Raw genomic sequence first — 18,874 nt, 5'->3', positions numbered from 1 at the left:
CGATTTTAATATTTAAATGTAAGCAGGCTAAGTAAGTGTTCATTTATGGAAAAGTTTCTTTACTACCAACAAATTGACTAGCATTATATAAATTTGCACCTTCCTAAATACTTTTGTAGCAAGATTTCTATTTAGCTCCACATTTTAAATATGTATATTTTTAGTTAAATGCAGCATTTCTTACCTCACAAATCGATTGACTGATGTTGCGCAGATTGAGCCGAAATATGCGATCCCTGGAAGAGAAGGGGCAAATAAATGAATTAGCATGGTAAAGAGGAAAACTTTGTCATCCCCCGGCACTCGAGTTAATCCCCGAGTCGTGCCCCCTCATGCGATAAGTTAATGCCACACCAGTTGCCAGTTGCCAGCTGTCTGGCCCCGGTAAACTTCAGCTCATTGACATTTTTTCTGTGCCCGTCTCTGTGTTCTTCTGGCTTGAAAAATCGTTGTCAGCCGCACACACCTGCTGTGCACTGAGCTGTCAGGGGGCCTGCCAGCGTACTTATTGCAGTCAGTGTGCCTTGATTGATTGATACGTCGAATGTGGCAATAATGCCTGCCACACAGACAGAACACAACTGAAAAGAACAGAACGGAACTTTAAGCGGCCCAACGGCGGCACATCTCTCGCCATTTTCCGGCCACTCGAAACTTTTGTGGCGCCGTGGAAAACAAAAGGAAAACGCAAAGGGGCAGCGGCGGTCTAAAGTGTGTTTTATGTAGTTACTGGCAGAGTTTTTGGTAGCTTTCCCTCGACAACTGCGAGACCATTAATCTTCATTTCCCTGCCGGCTCTAGGAGCCCCACAATCGCTGACGAGAGCCGCCAGCTGTGGTTGCGTGGGGTCGTCGTCGTTGCTGGATTGCCGGTGGTTCGCCGGTTCGTTGGGATCGGTGCCTCTCAAGTCAAGTGGTAATTTTGGTTACTTTGTTTGCCCGCTTTTAGGCGCACCCCCGAATTTTCCTTGCGTTTTTCCGAAACTCCTCTCCCGGCAGCCGCAAAACTGTAAAAATGCGGCCGTGTTCAACTTGCCGCAGACAAATGAGCAGACGGGTGCGCTCCCTGTCAAATTGCAGAGCCCAGAACCTTCAGACTTTGCCCCCTCGTCGGTGGCATTAATTCATAATTATGTATGCCGACAGTGTGGCCAAGAGCTTGCTGGAAAAATGAAATATGCAGCCCCCAAATGCGTTCGGGTTGCCAAGTAGGGAGCCACATGCTGCCCCAAGCGGAACTTTCTAATTGTCTGCAACCGGAAAAGAAAGTTTCCCCAAATTATGGGATATTTCTCAACATTAAAAAGGTCTCACTAAGCCCTAAATATTTATTGCGGCCAGCTGAAAACTATTTGTGTTAATAATACATGGACTTGTTTCAAGATAAATGCCTTACAACTGAAGTGAACTGAAGTGAACTGAAACAAAGTGTAACTTTCAAATTCATTTTCATTTTATGAGCCATTTTAAAAGATTTCGTGAGTTACTTATTCTTTAGGGTTTATAAATATTTCATATATTTTCGAGTTTCCCAAAAACTCTAGATGTACTTACATGGCACCCACATACAGCGCATTGTTGCGCTCATCCATGTAGAAAGTCTTGTAGTGCAGCGGCCCGCAACTGAAGTCCTGCACATGTTCTGCAAAAGATGAGGAAAGAGACGATATTGAGTATACGCAACGTGTACTTTGTACATTGATTAACAAAAGTTGAGACAGTTAATTAAAGCCTAATGAAACTGTCAGCAGCAGTTGGATGGGCCAAAAAAGCGAAATGAACTAATTAAACTATTATAATTTCGGCTCAACAAACACAAAGTTAATTTATGGGGGCCTGAGTAAATACAACAGAGCATAAGGACACGGCATCTCGTCCTCATTCTCATCCATGTCCTTGCACATTTGACACTGACAGTGTCACGTACTCCAGCCAGCGATGTCACGTGCTCAAAGCCGGAGCTTGGACCCCAAAAAAAAAGAAGAAAAAAAAAAACAAAAACAAGTCGAAAAAGTTGCACCGCTGTCAATGTCATTAACAAAAGATTGAGGCATTTAGCTGAAATTTTTACGACATTAAGTTGTCAACTAATTTGGCACAATTAGTGAAACAACAAGAACACAGTGCACACAAACAAACCCAGTGAGACACACAAACACAGAGGCATACACTCACACACACACACACACAAACATTAGGACAAAGGAAAGGACAGTGGGCAAGGACAAGTTTTTATTTTTGGGCCAAAGCCCGAGCAAATCCTTTGATGGCCGCGCTAAGAGTCATTTGTGCTGACTTGGCCCGCTCCTTTGTCCTTCGGCCTCTCGCTCTGGTCATTGACAACCCTAATGGCCGGCCAACAACAATAGCAGTTACAAAAGTGATTTCCATAATAATGCATAATGAGTGATAGATACGGAACTGCCTGTGACCTCATGCAAATTAGCCCAGTGTCGCTTTTTTGGCGCAATTTACCCCGAAATAGCCAGGAGTTTTGTTGTTTTGTTTTTTGTTTCCTAAACACAAATTATTCCATTAGTTTTAATGGCTGTTTTATCTGGTGTATCTGCTGCTTTAAGGAGGTCACATCTAAAGAATTAAAATTAATTATTGCCATAGCTAAAAATACCAAAAGCGGCTGTGAATCAAAAATCATTTAATTTTCTGAAACTAAACTACCTGTAATTTTATTAAATTTGTAGTCCCTTTCAAGATGAGTCTCTTCAGGTTATTGAACTTTGGCATTTCACGAGGAACTTCGATGTCGAAGACACATCAATCAAATTGCGAGTGTAGTCCCAATTTAATTAAAATTCGTCCGTCATCATCCCACGACACAATCCGAGTTCCCATAGAGGTGGTGTTTTCCGACAAGTGCAATAAGGTAATTTATGCTGAGTTCCATGCTGACTAAGTCATGACAATAGCTCCTGATAGGCCTTGGCCTTCACTTTGGAGGAACGCCAGCGTTTGTGTATCCATGGACTCATGCCGGCCTGCGTGCGAACCTACGATGAGCAGATGCTGGCCATCGAGTCCAACTTTCACTCCTTCGAATCGAATGTGAGCAGATATCGCTATTTGAGGGCCCTGCGCCAGGGTTACGAGAGGCTGTACTTTCAATTCGTGTCGAAGAACGTTAACGCGGTGCTGCCCATTATCTACACGCCCACTGTGGGCTTGGCCTGCACGGTGTACGGCATGTTGTACCGCGGCATGACCGGGATTCACATTACCAAGCATGATCGAGGACACATGAAGCAGATCCTGTTCAACTGGCCGATGCGGAGATCGGTTAAAGCCATCTGTGTGACCGACGGCCAACGTATCCTGGGATTGGGCGACCTGGGAGCCAATGGCATGGGCATAGCAGTGGGAAAAATGGAACTGTACACAGCCCTGGCCGGAATTCCCCCGAGTATGTTGTTGCCAATTTGCCTGGATGTGGGCACAAACAACAAAGCGCTCCACGAGGATCCCCTGTACATCGGTCTAAGGGATGAGCGCTTAAAGGGCGATGAGTACGTGTGCTTTGTGGATGAGTTCATGGAGGCAGTGGTATCCACCTTTGGAGATCAAACGCTCATCCACTTCGAGGACTTTGCGACACCCAATGCCTTTATGTTTCTGAATAGGTATCAGAATTGCTACTGCCATTTCAATGACGACATTCAGGGCACTGCCGCTGTGGGCTTGGGTGGATTGCTGGGCATTCAGAGGATCACCAAGAAGCCGCTGGAGGAGCATGTCATTCTCTTCGCCGGAGCGGGAAGCGCTGCCATGGGCATCGCCTATTTGCTTAAAATGGAGCTGATGTCCAGGGGTCTCTCCGAGGCTGATGCTGCCAAAAACATATATTTTTACGATCAAGACGGGGTATTGACCACAACCAGGAAGAGCATACCGGACATTCTGTGCGTTTTCGCCAAGAACATGAAGGAAACCAAGTCCCTGGAGACGTTGGTCGAGCAAGTGAAGCCCTCAATTATTATGGGTGCCACCTCGGCACCAGGACTTTTCTCAGAGAAAATAATACGCACGATGGCGGCGAGTCACGAGCGTCCTGGCATCTTTGCCTTCTCAAATCCCACCATCAAATCTGAGTGCACTGCCGAACAGGCCTACAAATTCTCAGATGTAAGTGTTCTAAATACTTGCGGAATATTTCCCATTTTATTTTCGGCATTTGTCTAGGGAAAGGCTATATTTTCGGCAGGATCTCCTTTCCCGCCCGTGGAGTTCAATGGCAAGAGGCTAACTCCTGGTCAAGCTAACAACTGTTTTGCTTTTCCCGCTTTGGTTTTGGCCACCATGACTGTTTTGGCCACTCGAATGCCAGACGAGATATTCCTTTTAGCCGCCCACGAGCTCGCTGAGTTCCCAACAAATGAGGAGATACAGAGTGGACGTATCTATCCTCTGGTGAAGCAGGCCAATGAAGTGGCCTACAAAATAGGCGTGAAAGTGGCCAAGTTTCTGATAGAAAACGGTGAGAGCCTACACTTACATGTATGCCCATATTAATATCTTAATATGGTTAATTTAGGTTATGCTAAGCGCGCTTTAGAGCCAGAAGATGTTGAGGAGTATATCGAAAAGAATAGCTATGAGCTGACCTATGGAAGTTCGCTGGCTGAGACTTGGGCGTATCCAAAGATGAAACCGCATCCAAGTACAGCGGGTCATGAGAATAAAGATCAAAAGAAAAAGTAGGCGTTTCGGTGAAAATTTAACATCTCAAAATACCCAAATGAAAAAGTATCCATAAAAAATTCGGAGTTGCAAAAAAAATTTTAGCCATGGAATTTCGCCGGTTGCATCCATTGCTGCGCCTTGCATCCCGTCCCCTTTTGGGTTCGTGCAGGCGGGCCAGCGTCTATGATGACGAAATGGATCAAATAACAAGACCTGACTGGCATGTTGTTATGAATGGAAAGTATAATAAGGTGGGTAAGGATCCCTATGCCATGGAATGCCCAAAACTAATTGTATATATATGCCTTCTAGGGCCTTGCGTTCACCATTAAGGAACGGCAACGTTTGGGCATCATGGGATTGATGCCCTGCTCCGTGCGCTCCATGGATGACCAGATGAATGCCGCCCTGACGAATTTTGAGGCCAGACCCACCGATATCGCCCGATTTACATACTTGAGCGCTGTCCACCATCGACACCGGCGACTGTACTACCGGTTTATCAAGGAGAACATCGAGAAATCGCTACCCATTGTTTATACACCAACGGTGGGCGATGTGGTGGCCACCTATGGGCTGAACTTCCAGCAGGCCACCAGCCTGTTCATCAGCATTCACGACAAGGGACACATCCGGGATCTCATGCACAACTGGGTGGACGAGGGCGTTAAGGCCATCTGTGTGACGGATGGCGGAAGGGTCCTGGGTCTCGGGGACATGGGTGCCAATGCGATGGGCATTAGTTTGGGCAAAATGATCCTGTATACGGCTTTGGGTAGCATTCCGCCGAGCACACTAATGCCCGTTTGCCTGGACGTGGGTACCGATAATCAGGCCCTACTGCAGGATCCCCTTTATGTTGGATCACGAATACCGCGGGTCACGGGACCGGAATACGATGAACTGGTGGATGAATTTATGGAGTCGGCGGTTAAATGCTTCGGAAACAACACCTTTATCCACTTCGAAGACTTTGCCACTCCAAATGCCTTGAAGTTCTTGGAAAAATACCAGTACAAGTACTGTTGCTTCAACGATGATATCCAGGGAACGGGAGCCACTGGTCTGGCCGCGTTCATCAATGTGGAACGCATCACTGGCCGTAAATTGGAGGACACCGTATTCCTCTTCGTGGGAGCTGGGAGTGCGGCATTGGGTATCGCCAATATGCTGGAAATGGAACTGGAGGTACGCGGCATTCCTGCCGAGGAGGCAACCAAAAACATCTACCTAATGGATGTCAATGGTATTTTGACCCCGGAGTCACCTAATCCACCGGAGATGGGTAAAATATTTATAAAGCCCATGGAGCCCATGAAGGATATTATGGCCGTGCTGGAGAAACTTAAGCCATCCGTACTTGTTGGAGCCACTGGCGTGGGTGGTATTTTCAACGAAGAAGTACTGAAAACCATGGCAAAAAATCACGAACGTCCTGCAGTTTTTCCGCTCTCGAATCCAACTGCCAACTCGGAATGCACCGCCGAACAGGCCTTCACACACACTGAGGTTAGATTGAGTATCTGGGTGATGTGTCCTTTAATTATGTAAGACCTATGTTTTGTATTTCATACAGGGTCGCGTGCTCTTCGGTTCCGGATCGCCCTTTCCACCAGTGGTCATCAATGGCAAAAGATATCGCCCCGCCCAGGCCAACAACTGTCTGACTTTTCCGGGCATCGCATTGGCCGCCATTACGGCCAAGGCGCGATATCTGCCAAACGAAGTATTTTCCGTAGTGTCGCACGAGCTGGCCAGGAATACACCTCAGGAACTGCTCGACGAGGGCACTCTGTTTCCGCCCATCAAGGATGCAAACAGAGTGGCCTTCAATGTGGGCGTTGCCATGACTCAGTATCTAATTGATAATGGTAAGATATCTTTGGTCCTACAAACTGCGCCTAAATGTCCTTACTTATCCTCTGATTGCTAACTGTGCTCTCGCAGATCTTTCAAATATTTACCCAAAGCCCGATGATATCTGTGAGTTTGTCAAGAGAAGTCTGTATAGTTTCGATTACAGAAACTCCCTGCCAACTACTTGGGATTATCCCGAGGAACCGCCAGCGCCGAAACCCAAACCCAAATCGAAGCCGAAGGAATAAAGCACGAAGTGAACTTGGCCGGGATTCATTTTCATCGAACCCTTTTGACCTGATTCTCAGCCGAGAATGGAGTCCTGCGTATAATTAGTTGCAGATGCAAGCGTACAAAGACCTACATACACAAAGACATATACAAGCTGGCACGATAAATGCCCGACATTTTAACGTTATTATTGTCCTGTCAACGGGAAGCCAGTTGACATGCTCGTGCGCCTGTGTGTGTGTTTGTGTATCCAGCTGATTTGCATATAAAATAGGACGAAATGTCTGCTCACCAAAAATGTCAATCAATTTCTTAGCCTCCTTTGCGCTCCTTTTAGACATTTTTTCTCCTTTTTTTTGGGTGGTGAGGGGGAGTGATGGGGGCAGGACGAGAGAACGTGCATGCATTAAAAAGCAATTGGTGTTAAAAGAGCAGTCAGGCGGGAGTCGCACGTTGTCTGCCTGTCTATCAGTTTGGCATTGGCATGTGCCCCACCCATTCCTTCGGCTCCTCCTCGATTCTCCCTACGAGCTGAGAGCTTTTCCTCGGGAAACTTGCCCCTAGCCGCCGCTTTCCCCATGCAAAGAAGCCCCGGGAAAAAGTGGAAGCAACAGAAATGCGAAATCATTTCCCTCGACTGACAGCTGTCAAAATATTTGCTCTCTGTCGATGGCTGCGTGGCTTCTGCCGCTGCGTGTGTCCTTGTCCTCTGTAAATTTCATTTTAATATTCATTACTTCACACTTAACACTCGGCAAAGGAAATCCATGTTGACCACATTCGACTCTTTAATCGATGGCAGCGGGAAAACTTAAGGCTAAAACGAGATCTTGAGGCGACGGTCGGTTTCGTTACGGTTAGCCTGGCTTATGGAATTTAATTGGCCATAAAAATGTATGCGGCTTGTTGAACGTGGCAAGCTGTAGCCGTAAATCGTAAATTTCCCTCCTGCCAGTTTTCCGCATCGATTTACGCCCCACGATAGGGCTCTAAATTTAAATGCCAGCGGCAAAGGTTAAGGGTTTTCCTGCTTTTTTTTCCCCCTCAACTCTGGGATAAAGATTATATGATGCGTCACCATATAAATTATAGGGCAGATAAGCCAGATAAAAGGCAGCTAAACAAAGTCAGTTGAAGGGAAACTTAAGGTTTTTATGTTTTATGTTTATAAGCACGTTTAACTCGGTTATAAAATGACAAATAAATTGCACAAGGCAATGAATAATATTTGATATCGAGAGATTTACAGCTGAACAACAAAATAAATATTTATTTGCCATGCTTTCATTGTAATCATTGACCTCAAAATATTTGCTTGGCTTTTCCTGATAAGTGCAAACCTAGTTTAGTTCAATAAACGTTTTCAATGCCTTTCTTTGCGGTTAATTGAAGGTTTGTTTTTTTGCTCAGGCCTCCATTTGAATTGGTTTTGCCTAAGCCTCAGTGTTATCTATCTGGCCAAGACTAGGACCCAAATGGGTCAAAGTTGGGGGCCAAAGCTCACTTGACTGTGCTCAGTCGATAAGTAGCCCCAATAAACACAAAAGTCTACTCAGCTCGGCCTCTGTTGCTTTTCGCCGACCGCTACTTCATCTTTTTGAAGATTTTCATTTATCTGCTGGCCAAGATAAAACAGGCAGGCAGGCCAGAAATAAAAGTAAGGCAAGAAAAAAAAAATCGGCAGAAAGCACAAAAAAAATGGGAAGAGAAAGCGGCACTTAAATCCATTTAAGCGAATTTTTCAAGCATTAAATTTGCGTTTACGTTACGTATACTTAACTTCCAATGGCAACGGCAAATGGTGGGGTGGCAAGGATGCAAGGTGGAGGGGAGGGGATGCTGGGGCAAGGACGAAGGACGAAAGTCTGAGCCTGGCAGCAGGTAAATGAAAAATTTGCCTCAATTTTCGTGGTGCGCGGTGTCCAAATGTATTTTGCATCATTTGTCTTAGCCAGGCCAAAGATCTCCTTTCCTATCTCACCCACACCAAACACACAGCCACCCACCCACCCACACACACACATACATAAGCACATACATACGCAGAAAACACCTGCCTTTATGCATATGGTCACAGTTTTCGGTTTAACTTCTGTTTCACACTACCCATATGAAAATTGTGGTTGTACTCTCCCCCCTCACACACGCACACAGTGAAACGTTTTGTTTGGCTGCGACTTCCATTGTTGTGTTTTGCGGCCATGTAAATGCCCTGCCACGCCCACCTCCCGCCCACGCCCCGTGACGCCGCCGCATTGTTGTTGTTCTTGTGAAGCATTTTTTCTTATCTCCACTTTGCATGCCGCACACTGTTTTGCCTCCGTTTCCTTTTCTCTTTTTTTTCCAGACGAACTGAGTCAGCACTTAATTTTTATTTGATTCTGTCTCAGTTGCGTTGCGGTTGCTGTACTTGGCTTCACTGTACTGCGCTACACTTCACTTCACTCCACCGTAGATGGAAGCCGAGTGGCAGGCAGTGCGTAATTTTTTATGGCGTTAATTTAACAATGATTGGCTTTTCAACAGCCGAAAGGAAAGCAAATCTGTGCTGCTATGTCAGTTGTTTTCTGCTCTTGAGACAAATGAAATATACTTCTTATTTACGTTCGAGAAAGAACTAGCATCCTTCTTCAAAGGCAAAATAATCATCAGGAAGTACGTTAAATTTCGTTCGTGTGCATTATGTAGTTTTGTGGATCCGGAAATGTAAAGCTCGGGGTCGTGGCCATGCATCAAGCTTATCTCGCTTCCAGCAGCAGAAACTGTCGCACAAATCTCGAAGCCATTTGCCAATGTCCTGGCCGCAGCACCTGCATCCTGGCTACATATAAATATGTGTTCGATATTTAACAGCTTCCAGTTGAATGCGCCGGCCAAGCAGACTGCGACTGCTACTGCCGGCGGAGAAGTAGAAGGAGATCCCGGAGTCGCCGATGCAGACGAGACATATGTATGCAAAGTGAACTGCCGCCGCTGTTGGCCAGGCTTAAATTTGGCTCAGGCTTTAGGGCAAGTTTGCGCACAGAACTCGCCCAAAGGCCACGAACAAATAGCAGGCGCACTGAGCGAAAAAGTATAGCAAGTTAAGTGAATTTGCTTATTATTAGTTGTAAGGTATCATACTTTCTGGCATCATTCTGTTTGAGTGTTCAGCTAGCACACATATTTTTCTGTTTTTGGTTAAGCAGCCATGCTTAATAAGCTTACCAAAATAAACAATGCAATTACCACGTAGGTTGCCAGCCGCATTAATGCTACTGCACTACTACCATAGTTTTTTGTTCGGTGTGGGCTGTAAAAACCCAATAAGGTAAACGGCAAACAGCCTGCCATGCCACAGTGTGTGTGTGTGTGTGTTTGTGTAAGCACCTGGCATTTGTGTTGAGCACGTTCGTACCTTATGTGGGATTTAGCTTAGACTTCATTTTACTGGGCTGCGCTTTTGGTTTCATTCCGTGTGTCTCTTCAGGCCCTTCTTTATGCCAGTTTATGATGGCAGCGCCGTAAAAAAGCGAGAAAGAAATTGGGCACCGCGAAAGAGACAGAGAAAGAAAAAGAGAGAGAGAAGAAAGCGCGACACATATAGTACGGTGTGGTATAGTAAAAATAAAGCCATAGACATGGCTGGCACCGGCACTTGAGTCCCCTGCAGGCTCACCAGGACTCTCCGATGTCCTGGATAGCCAGACAATGCTGTAATCTAGAAACACAAACGTGCAATTCTCTGCTCACTGCAAATGTGGTTGAGCACACAGTACGTATACGTAATGTGCATGTGTGTGTGCACACTCTCGACCCGAAATGGCGTGGGAATATATTACAAGTTGGTTTACAAGGGAAGTGTGTCAGTGGCTTCGGGAGAAGCGAAGGGAAAAGCAAGGATATACCAACTTAAAGCACTCAACGAGCTACCATTTTTAAAGCCAAATCCCAGGGATATGCTCTGGGATGCCGAAGCTGGTCAAAAATTGAGGCAACATAATTCAGCGGATGAGTTTTACGACTCCATCGGAAGCTGCATGTTGCAACTGCAGCAGCGAGAGGAAACATTAGCAAGTCTAGACACCTACGTCATGCGTCAGCAACACTGGCAAGTGCGGCAGCGAAGTGCAGGCGGTGCGGCGGGGAAGGCCGAAAAAACGTGCAGCAGGACCAAAAGGATATGTACTCGAACGAAAGGAGCCGGAAAACTGAGAAAACTGGGAAAAAATGAGACGTCAAGCAGACGATGAAGTCGACGTGGTCTGACAGCCCGGCAGACAGCCAGCGAACTCCCAAAAGGATCTGAGCCAAAAAAGGAGCAGAAACAGGACCACGACCATCAGGAGCATTTGAACCTCTTGGCTTGTTTAATATGCTGAAAAATACGCGTCTCGACTTACTTCTGCCCGAATTTTCACCGCCTTCCCCTTGGCCCGCGCCACTTTCCTTCCACTTGGAATGCATTTCCGAGTTTTACATTTCCATTTCAATGTAACGACACATGTATTTGTGGTAAAAGCTTATGGGGAAAACCGTGAGAGGGCGTGTGGAGTAGCGGAAAATGGCGAGAAAAGCCGAAGAGTGGGCGCACTAAAATTTCCCTAGAATTCATCAAGCGATCTGCGCTTTGAAGCGTTTTTAATTACAGCGCATAATTGGAATTCGATATCTAACAACGTCGGGGTCACCACCTGAAATAACAACAAATACCAGTGCTACACCCCGGGGCTTGTGGTTCGAGTGTGTGGCAAAACTTTCCACCGCCATGATAAAAATTTTCCAATTACCAATTTTCCATATTTCAAAGCGCCCGCATAAATATTTATGGCGAAAATTTATGAAAACTAAACGTGAGAGCCACACAAAGTGTGGGTGCCTGGCATTCGCATAGCTGCAAGTCACACACGTCTAAGTACACTGAAACACAAAATGATAATGATGATATGTAAGGTATACTATATAAGGAAGTATTTATATATACCAAAATAAACAAATCTTCATTTAAACTTGAGTCTAAAATGCAGTTTTAATCTACTTTAGTACTTGATTAGATAAACCAAAATTGAAATTGTAGCGAACTGAATATTTTGTGCAGTGCTCAAATATATTTACATTAAGCTGCGAGTGCAGTGGATAAGCTTTTACTATGTACATGGGATGGAGGATAAATCTCTTGCATATTTTTTAGGTGATTTGAATTTTTTAAAGAGGGAAGGGGAATGGCACTAAATTTTGCCCAGCTTATCCCCGGGGCTGTGTGTCAGCGTGTTGAGCAAGCTTCCAGCTGAATATCTCTGGCCATGAATGTGGCCCAGAGAGCACTTTCCCTGCTGCCCACCAAATCCCTGCGGCCACGTGACATTGGAAGGCAATGCCACGTTTGCATGCCGAGCCAAAGGACGCCATGTGAGCTGGATGAGTGAAACGGGCGGGTGGGAATAAAAAAAGGAAAGCTGAAAGTAACCAGAGCGGCGGCACTTTACCTTGATTTCCCCAAAGCTCAGGCCAAGCCGCCCAGCAGCCCCGCCCATCACTCACCCACTGCGCAATTGGCCGCAATTTGTTTTCAGCTGCTAAACAAGTCGGCGGATTTGGGTCTAAAGGGGGCTTTTCCTCGACACCTTCGGTGCGTTGCAAGTGCCAATTAATCTTAGGCCAGGTACTACTACTACTTCAGCGATATGAAGTGACTGGAAGTGACTGAAGTGAGTGCTCACACCCCCGGCGTTCAGGATACAGGACTACTACCCCTTGCCCTGATGGCCATTAATTAAATTACGCAGAGGAAAAAGTTCAAAAACACATAAATCAGTCTGAATCATTGGGGCTGTCTCTACGCGTTCATGTCCTTTGGGCCAGATGGCTTTTTAGTGCCCTTGCGGGACTCAACATAAATATTTGTACTACTTTCCACTTTCCACACCCCACTTCCCGCTTCGCGCATCCCATTTGCGATCGCACACGCACTGATAAACTCATTTAAATGTTAATGCAGCGTCAAAAGTTTCTCGAAACGTAGGAAATTGCATGCATTTTATTGGCCATTATGTGTAGTCCGTATTGAGACGTGGTGGTGGCTCCGCATTTGGGTGGTGGTGCACTCTCACCCGGTTTGAAGTGCTTCCCATCTTGGTTTAATAACTGCAACATTGTTGCCTTAACCCCTGTCGTTGGTGTGGCAAGAGGCAAGCGGACGTGGGTCACGAGTTTGTAGAACGGGTGTGTGCCTGTCTGCATGTTAATTATGTGGCGAAAAGGAAAAACTAAACAACAACACACGACGAGCTGGATTTTCCACAGGGTCGTGTGCCAATAGAGATGTGCCAATGGGGGTCGGAAATGTGGGACAGGTGAGTAATTTCGTTACAGTTACGTATATACATTTAATATAATTTATACCATAACAAAATTCTTCTGCTATTGGCACTAGTGAGACCATGTAAATGTAAACTTTGTCCTTATTATATTTATTTATGCGACTTTAGCCTCTTTTGCACACAAATTTATAAACTATCCACTTACTAAGCGCACGTGAAAGTTTTGCTAATTAGTTGAACGAATGCAGATGCGGTTGAAACTTCACCCGGAAAGAACCGACAGAGCACCCTGCTCAATCCTTTTCACAATGTCCCGTGTGGCCCACTTCATGTTACTGTTTATAACACATTTGCTCATCATAATAGGCAACATTTTCGTAAAAACATGCCAAGACAGTGGCGGCGCCATTAACCCTGTTAATGCTGCAATTATGCGGCAAGAATTATGTTCGGGTAGCAGGTGAGCTGCCAGGTGAGGTGGCAGTTACCGGGGCCGCACTGTTACAGTGGGTAACAGCCATAAATCCACACCGCCTTGCCGAAACTTCGAGCGTCCTTTAGTGTGTGTGGCATAATGATAGCTGTCTGGGAGGAGCACTTGCAAAAGGAGTGAGCTCTCCTGCTGGCAACACAAATACAAAGTGAGGATGGAGATGAAGCTGGAGCTGGAACTGGAGCCTTAGATGGGCACTATATACATACAATGGCACCAAGTTGTAAGTTTAATTACCCACATAACTGAGACATGAAGTCGCAGGAGGGAGGCGGGGGTTAGCAGCTCTCGTCTAATTAGACAGACACGCTCTGACACAGTTGGTCCGCCGGCTTGATATATAGAAGTCCGATTCTCCTTTACGATCGTTTTATTGTGTTCGGTGTCCGTGCGTGCACTATAATTGCATTCGGAGCACCGAACTACTTCCACTGGCTGTGCTGCTACTGCTGCTCCAGCTGCTCCGGCTACTACCATCATATAAATCGTAAAAATGTTGAAAAATAATCATCATAAAAGACAAACAAGAAGCCATTCGGCACGCAAGGTGAGCTCCTCCACCTCTGTATCGTAGATATTATTTAAGTTTTTATGTCCTTTCTTCGGCTGGCGGGTCCTTCGTGTCCTTTGCCGGGTGAGCACATAAATCATTTGACTTGTTTGCCCTGCCCAGCACGGCCCTCTCTTCATTTACTCATTAGATTTGGGCCATTCGCACAGTGTCTCTGTTGGCGCCCGGCTCTCTCTCGCTTTCATAACACAAAGGACATAATAATATGCTTATTTCCAGGCTACACCTTTTGTGTCAACAATGTCCCCTGATTCGGTTACTCTCCTCCTGCGTCAGCACAATTTTCTCCGGCCAAATGGAAGCAACAGCAACTGGCCTCGACGTTGATTGGCAGCTTGAATTTGGGGGTTTTTTCGGCTGGTTGCCTGCTATTTTCTTAATTTTCAACACGTTCGCCGCTTTCCCTTTGAGGCATTTCTTTTCCGGACACGCCTTTCCCTTCGGGTGCTCCGACAAAGGAGTATCTATTTCGTGACAAAAGGCAACTTTAACTTTCCCCACTATAACTTCACTTTGGACCAAGACGACTACGACTACCTGGCAAAAAAAAAGGAGGAAAAAAGTATGCTAACGCCATGCAGCACGCACATGTCGTGGAGTGTTAAGGACGAAGTGGAGTATCCTTTGAGCCTTTTTGCGTTTCGTATGCGCATAACTTTGCACCTCGACCAGACGCCGCCAAAGTGCGTGCGACACACATTTTTACAGAGTGAAAAAATATCATACAAAAGGGTTGGCAATTCGATTTTATGGCCGTGTGACGTATATCGCAAAACGATTAAATAATAACAGAGAATTTTAATAAATTGCTTTATACATATAAATATTTGTTTTTATAAATATTATTTATGGTTTTATCGAACAATGTAATGAACTTAAAGCTACACTACACCGTGTTCGTTCTCATTTTGCTCAGATCTTTTTCTTCCTGTTGAACAGGACTCAAAGAATTTCCTTAAAGCAATCACACGCAGCTTCCTTTGGGCCTTCATCTTTTTCTCGGAATAAGGAGGATGAATTGGAAGCATTTCTTTGACGACGCGTGGCCTAAATTGTTTCAAATTACAGAACAGCACCTTGCTGCCCTAATCCGCAACTGTGCCGTGTGTATATGTGTGCGCTTGTGTCTGTATCTCTGCCTGTATATGTGTGTGTGTGTGTAGGTTTGCCGTTTCCGGCAGCTCATTTCCGTTTCACCTCAATTGGGTAGACCAGAAAAAATAAAAGCTTCTTCTATAAAACTCGTGTAGCACTAAAAAATCGTATAAAGGCAACTCCGAGGGGAGCACATGCAACGCAGCAGGTTGCGCCGTTGCTTTCAGAAGGGTGCATAAATTAGAGAGTTAGACGAGGGGGTGGAATGGGAATGGGGAAATGGGTGGTTTCTGTGTAATGGCAAGGTTGCAGTTGACCGTAGACAGCTGGCAGCAAGGCAGAAGGGCAGCAGGAGAAAACAGACCGGCGGAATCCACCCCCTGGGAGGAATATCGGCCAACACCTCAGCACTTATTTATGGTGGGGCATTTTAAATTCTACCCACCTTCGCTGCACACAGCGCAACACCGCGCCACTGCCTCCCCTTGTATCTCGCCTAATTCGAAAGTGTGGCAAATTGCACGGCGGAAAGAGACGGCCTCCGCTCCTCTGGCCCACAGAAAACGCGCAGCACCCCTGAAGGAAATTTGGCCCAAAAATTGCACGGTAATTGTAGCCGCTAAATTTCACTTTTGCTCGGGCTTTGCGCCAAAAGGTAGCAGCCAGCAATTGAGCGGTTACCACGGCGGGAAGCAACAAAAACAACGCACACACAAAAAGTGAATTATGCGGCAGACTGAAGTTTTCCCTCCCCCTCCACCCTTGTTGGAAAACCCCCATCCCACGGCCGCATCTCATGACAGCCTGGCCGGCAGTTTTCATTTTTAAATTGGCGGTTTTATGTGCAATTCGAAATGGCAATGTATGCAGGATGGCTCGTGTGGGTGTGTGCGCTGTGGCATGACTAATATTTGCACACACCCGCAAACACACCACTACAGAGGCATACGCACACTCACAGCCACAGACAGTCTGCTTGTTGTACGCATTAGCCAAATTTTATTGCATACTTTTGTGCGCTATTGCAATTTAATGTGCCCCCACCCATGTCCTTTTTGCCATCTGCGCTCCGTGTACGGTTTTATGCTCCACGCATAATTTTTGCGTAACAATTGAAATACTCGCAATGCGAATGCAAAATATCCACGAACCGAGTTGAGATTTATATTTTGCTATTAAGCCACATTTGCCGGGCCAAACAAGGCGCGTCGCGCGTCCCTTTCCCCCCCAGCAAACACACACACCTCTGCTCACCGCAGAGGGAAAGTTCATTTTTCATGGAAATGACTTTATATGATTATATGTGTCGGTCCTTATAAGCGAACGGTGCGCCACGCCGCATTGAGACGCTTTCAGTGCCAGCGGTCGATGGGTGCTTACTGAATTATTGGAATGGTTGTGAAGTTCTCCAAAAATTGAAGTATAAATCGGAAAGTCTTTTAACTTGTGAGGGTGGATATTATTCTGTGTTACTAATTTATATTTAAAGATATCAATCCGCTTTCCATAAATTTACGTCATGTGCAGTACATATAAGAACTTATAAATGTCCCATTTCATTAGAAGCCTGCCGCAGAAAATGTGAAAAGTATTTGTTTATCATAAATACTTTGTCTTTCTCTTTTGCGCTCGCTATCTCGTGCTCTCTCTTTCTCTCCGCTGCAAGTGCTGTATATACAGATGAAGTGTATATTTTCTCGCATTGATTTCAAATAGCGTGACTGCAGGACGCCACAGTACCACACGGCGTATGCGTAATAAATATTGAATATCCATATGAAGAAGTTGTTGTTTGGCCATAACTTTCCTTTGTCTGCTGCTTTGTGCGTGCGAGTGTGTGTGTGTGAGTCCTTTGTTTCAGGTTTATTATTTATTATAAATGACTGCACACACGGACAGGGCAGAGAATACCGCTTAAATACCGTTATTGAGTTGGGATCCGACTCCGTTTCAGAACCTTCAGTTAGGATTATCTGTAGCTGTATCTGTAAGGGAAACAGGTCAATCGATTCCATTCTTTTTTCCTGCCTGGTGCTCCCGTTTCTGTCTTCTCTGCCACTTCGTAGGCGTTTCATTGTGAACACAATTTTCAAACACAAACGCACGGACAAGCTGTGCTATCTGAGCATTAATTAGAAATGGGCTTTCCACCCACATACCCCTGCAGTGAAACTTCATCCGTCTGATTGCTTTGTTATCGCTTTCCATTGTGCGTCGATTAAATGATGTGTTAATTTTTCACCCCTCCCTGGCATTCCATCCGGAATACACATATATATCATGCAAAAAAGCTCCGATACATCCATTTAAATCAGACAATTCCCATGCAAGTCGAGTCCGAAAGGGAGAAAGGCTGCACTTAATGCAATTATTTGGCATGGCACAAAGTTATTTCTGTGTCATAAAAATGGACAATAAACCAATTTAACTTTTGCAATATGCTGGACAGCAGCAACCCCCGGGAAAATGCCGTCAGACCGCCCAGTCCCCCAAACTTTTACCAGCCTTATGCTTTCGGTCAAAATAGTTCGGTGTCCACTCTAAAAATCCAGCACAAACGAACTCGTGCGGCGGGTCTTCCCCCAATTTCACGCTATTCCATATATAAATTCCCCAGAAAACAGAAAAGGGGGCAACTCGACCAACCACCACCACCAGACCACCACATGTGCCCGGGGGTCAGGCCATAACTTTAATATATTTCACTACGAATTATTTCTGACGGACACACACACACACCCTCATCCCTTCTTTCTCTCTTAATGAATGAACATATTTCGGCTGTTCATATTATTTCTCGATGCCTTTGCCTTTTCCCTTGTTGTTATCCTTGTGGTTGGTGTATCTAAAAACGAGCAGATAATTGAAATCGAGTGTAAGTAAGTGCACGGAGAGGTGTTCGTGTGTGTTCGAGTGTGTACAGTGCTTAGCGAAACGTTAATGCCATGCCTGAAGATCAAAGTTTGCAATTTATGTCTAGTTTTAATGATTATTTATGTTCATAACATCCTGGCGAGGACTGAAGTTTCCAGTATGCTTGTAATGGCCATCACTAATGAGTGAAGGTCCTCGGGCGATACTTGTTGAGGTCATGCGAGGTCAAGATGCATCATGATAATAGCCAAAAATTGGGTCTAACTTAACCATTAAATGTTCAAGAGTGTAATTCTGTTCTATGCTAATACAAAGCATAATAATTACATTGGCAAGCCAGAATAGTTAGAGTTTCTGCTTAATAATTGCACTTTGAGATAGGCTCTTCTGTTAATTCTTTATAATTAAAAGCTGTTTAAGCCTCGTCCTTGCGGTTTAAAGTGTTTAATTAAAAACACACGGCTGACAACAATAGCGGCGTAATATTGTCAGGTCTGGTGTTATGGCCATCGGGCTTTCGCCCATCATGTGTCACCCGCAGCAGCAGCAGCAACAGCGCAAGTTGCAGCTGCAGCTGCAGCAGCAACAGCCACGGGAGCAACGTCGGTCGCTGCAGCAACATGGTGCATGCAACAAAAGCCGCAACGGTCATGTAAAGTTAATTAAATCAAGCGACATGTGTTTTAAATAAATTGAATAAACTCGGCATTAACATAAAACGAAATTAATTTTAATAGGCTTGCCGTAAGTTGTTAAACCA

At 45.4% G+C, this 18,874-nt stretch overlaps 3 protein-coding genes across 7 annotated transcripts in view; 2 read left to right on the top strand and 1 right to left on the bottom strand.

Annotated features, from left to right (window-relative positions):
• Nucleotides 1-18,874, bottom strand: part of LOC6609443 (semaphorin-2A) — a 45,055-nt gene that overhangs the window by 9,758 nt on the left and 16,423 nt on the right. For all 5 annotated transcript variants that reach the window (XR_004361381.1, XR_004361380.1, XR_004361382.1 and 2 more), the window contains exons 3-4: nt 1,554-1,641; nt 185-236 (exon numbers count right to left, since the gene is read on the bottom strand). Coding sequence is in view for 2 of the 5 variants with exons in the window: in XM_032715381.1 (XP_032571272.1) it covers nt 185-236; nt 1,554-1,641 (140 nt within the window). In the remaining 3 variants the exon portion in view is untranslated. The remainder of the gene's footprint in view (nt 1-184; nt 237-1,553; nt 1,642-18,874) is intronic.
• On the top strand, nt 2,667-4,727 carry LOC6609445 (NADP-dependent malic enzyme). The gene is made up of 4 exons (XM_002034094.2): nt 2,667-2,883; nt 2,937-4,136; nt 4,194-4,488; nt 4,546-4,727. Exons 1-4 carry the CDS (start codon nt 2,713-2,715, stop codon nt 4,710-4,712), a joined length of 1,833 nt encoding a protein of 610 aa, XP_002034130.1. The 5' UTR covers nt 2,667-2,712; the 3' UTR covers nt 4,713-4,727.
• Nucleotides 4,701-7,086, top strand: LOC6609444 (NADP-dependent malic enzyme). The gene is made up of 4 exons (XM_002034093.2): nt 4,701-4,945; nt 5,007-6,203; nt 6,271-6,565; nt 6,642-7,086. The coding sequence occupies exons 1-4, from the start codon at nt 4,799-4,801 to the stop codon at nt 6,797-6,799; spliced, it is 1,797 nt and encodes a 598-aa protein (XP_002034129.1). The 5' UTR covers nt 4,701-4,798; the 3' UTR covers nt 6,800-7,086.

The sequence above is a fragment of the Drosophila sechellia genome, chromosome 2R (assembly GCF_004382195.2).
Source record: "Drosophila sechellia strain sech25 chromosome 2R, ASM438219v1, whole genome shotgun sequence".
In the NCBI taxonomy this organism is placed as follows: Eukaryota; Metazoa; Arthropoda; class Insecta; order Diptera; family Drosophilidae; genus Drosophila; species Drosophila sechellia.
Note: the sequence above shows the minus strand (reverse complement) of the source record. Positions and strands in the feature narration are given on the sequence as shown.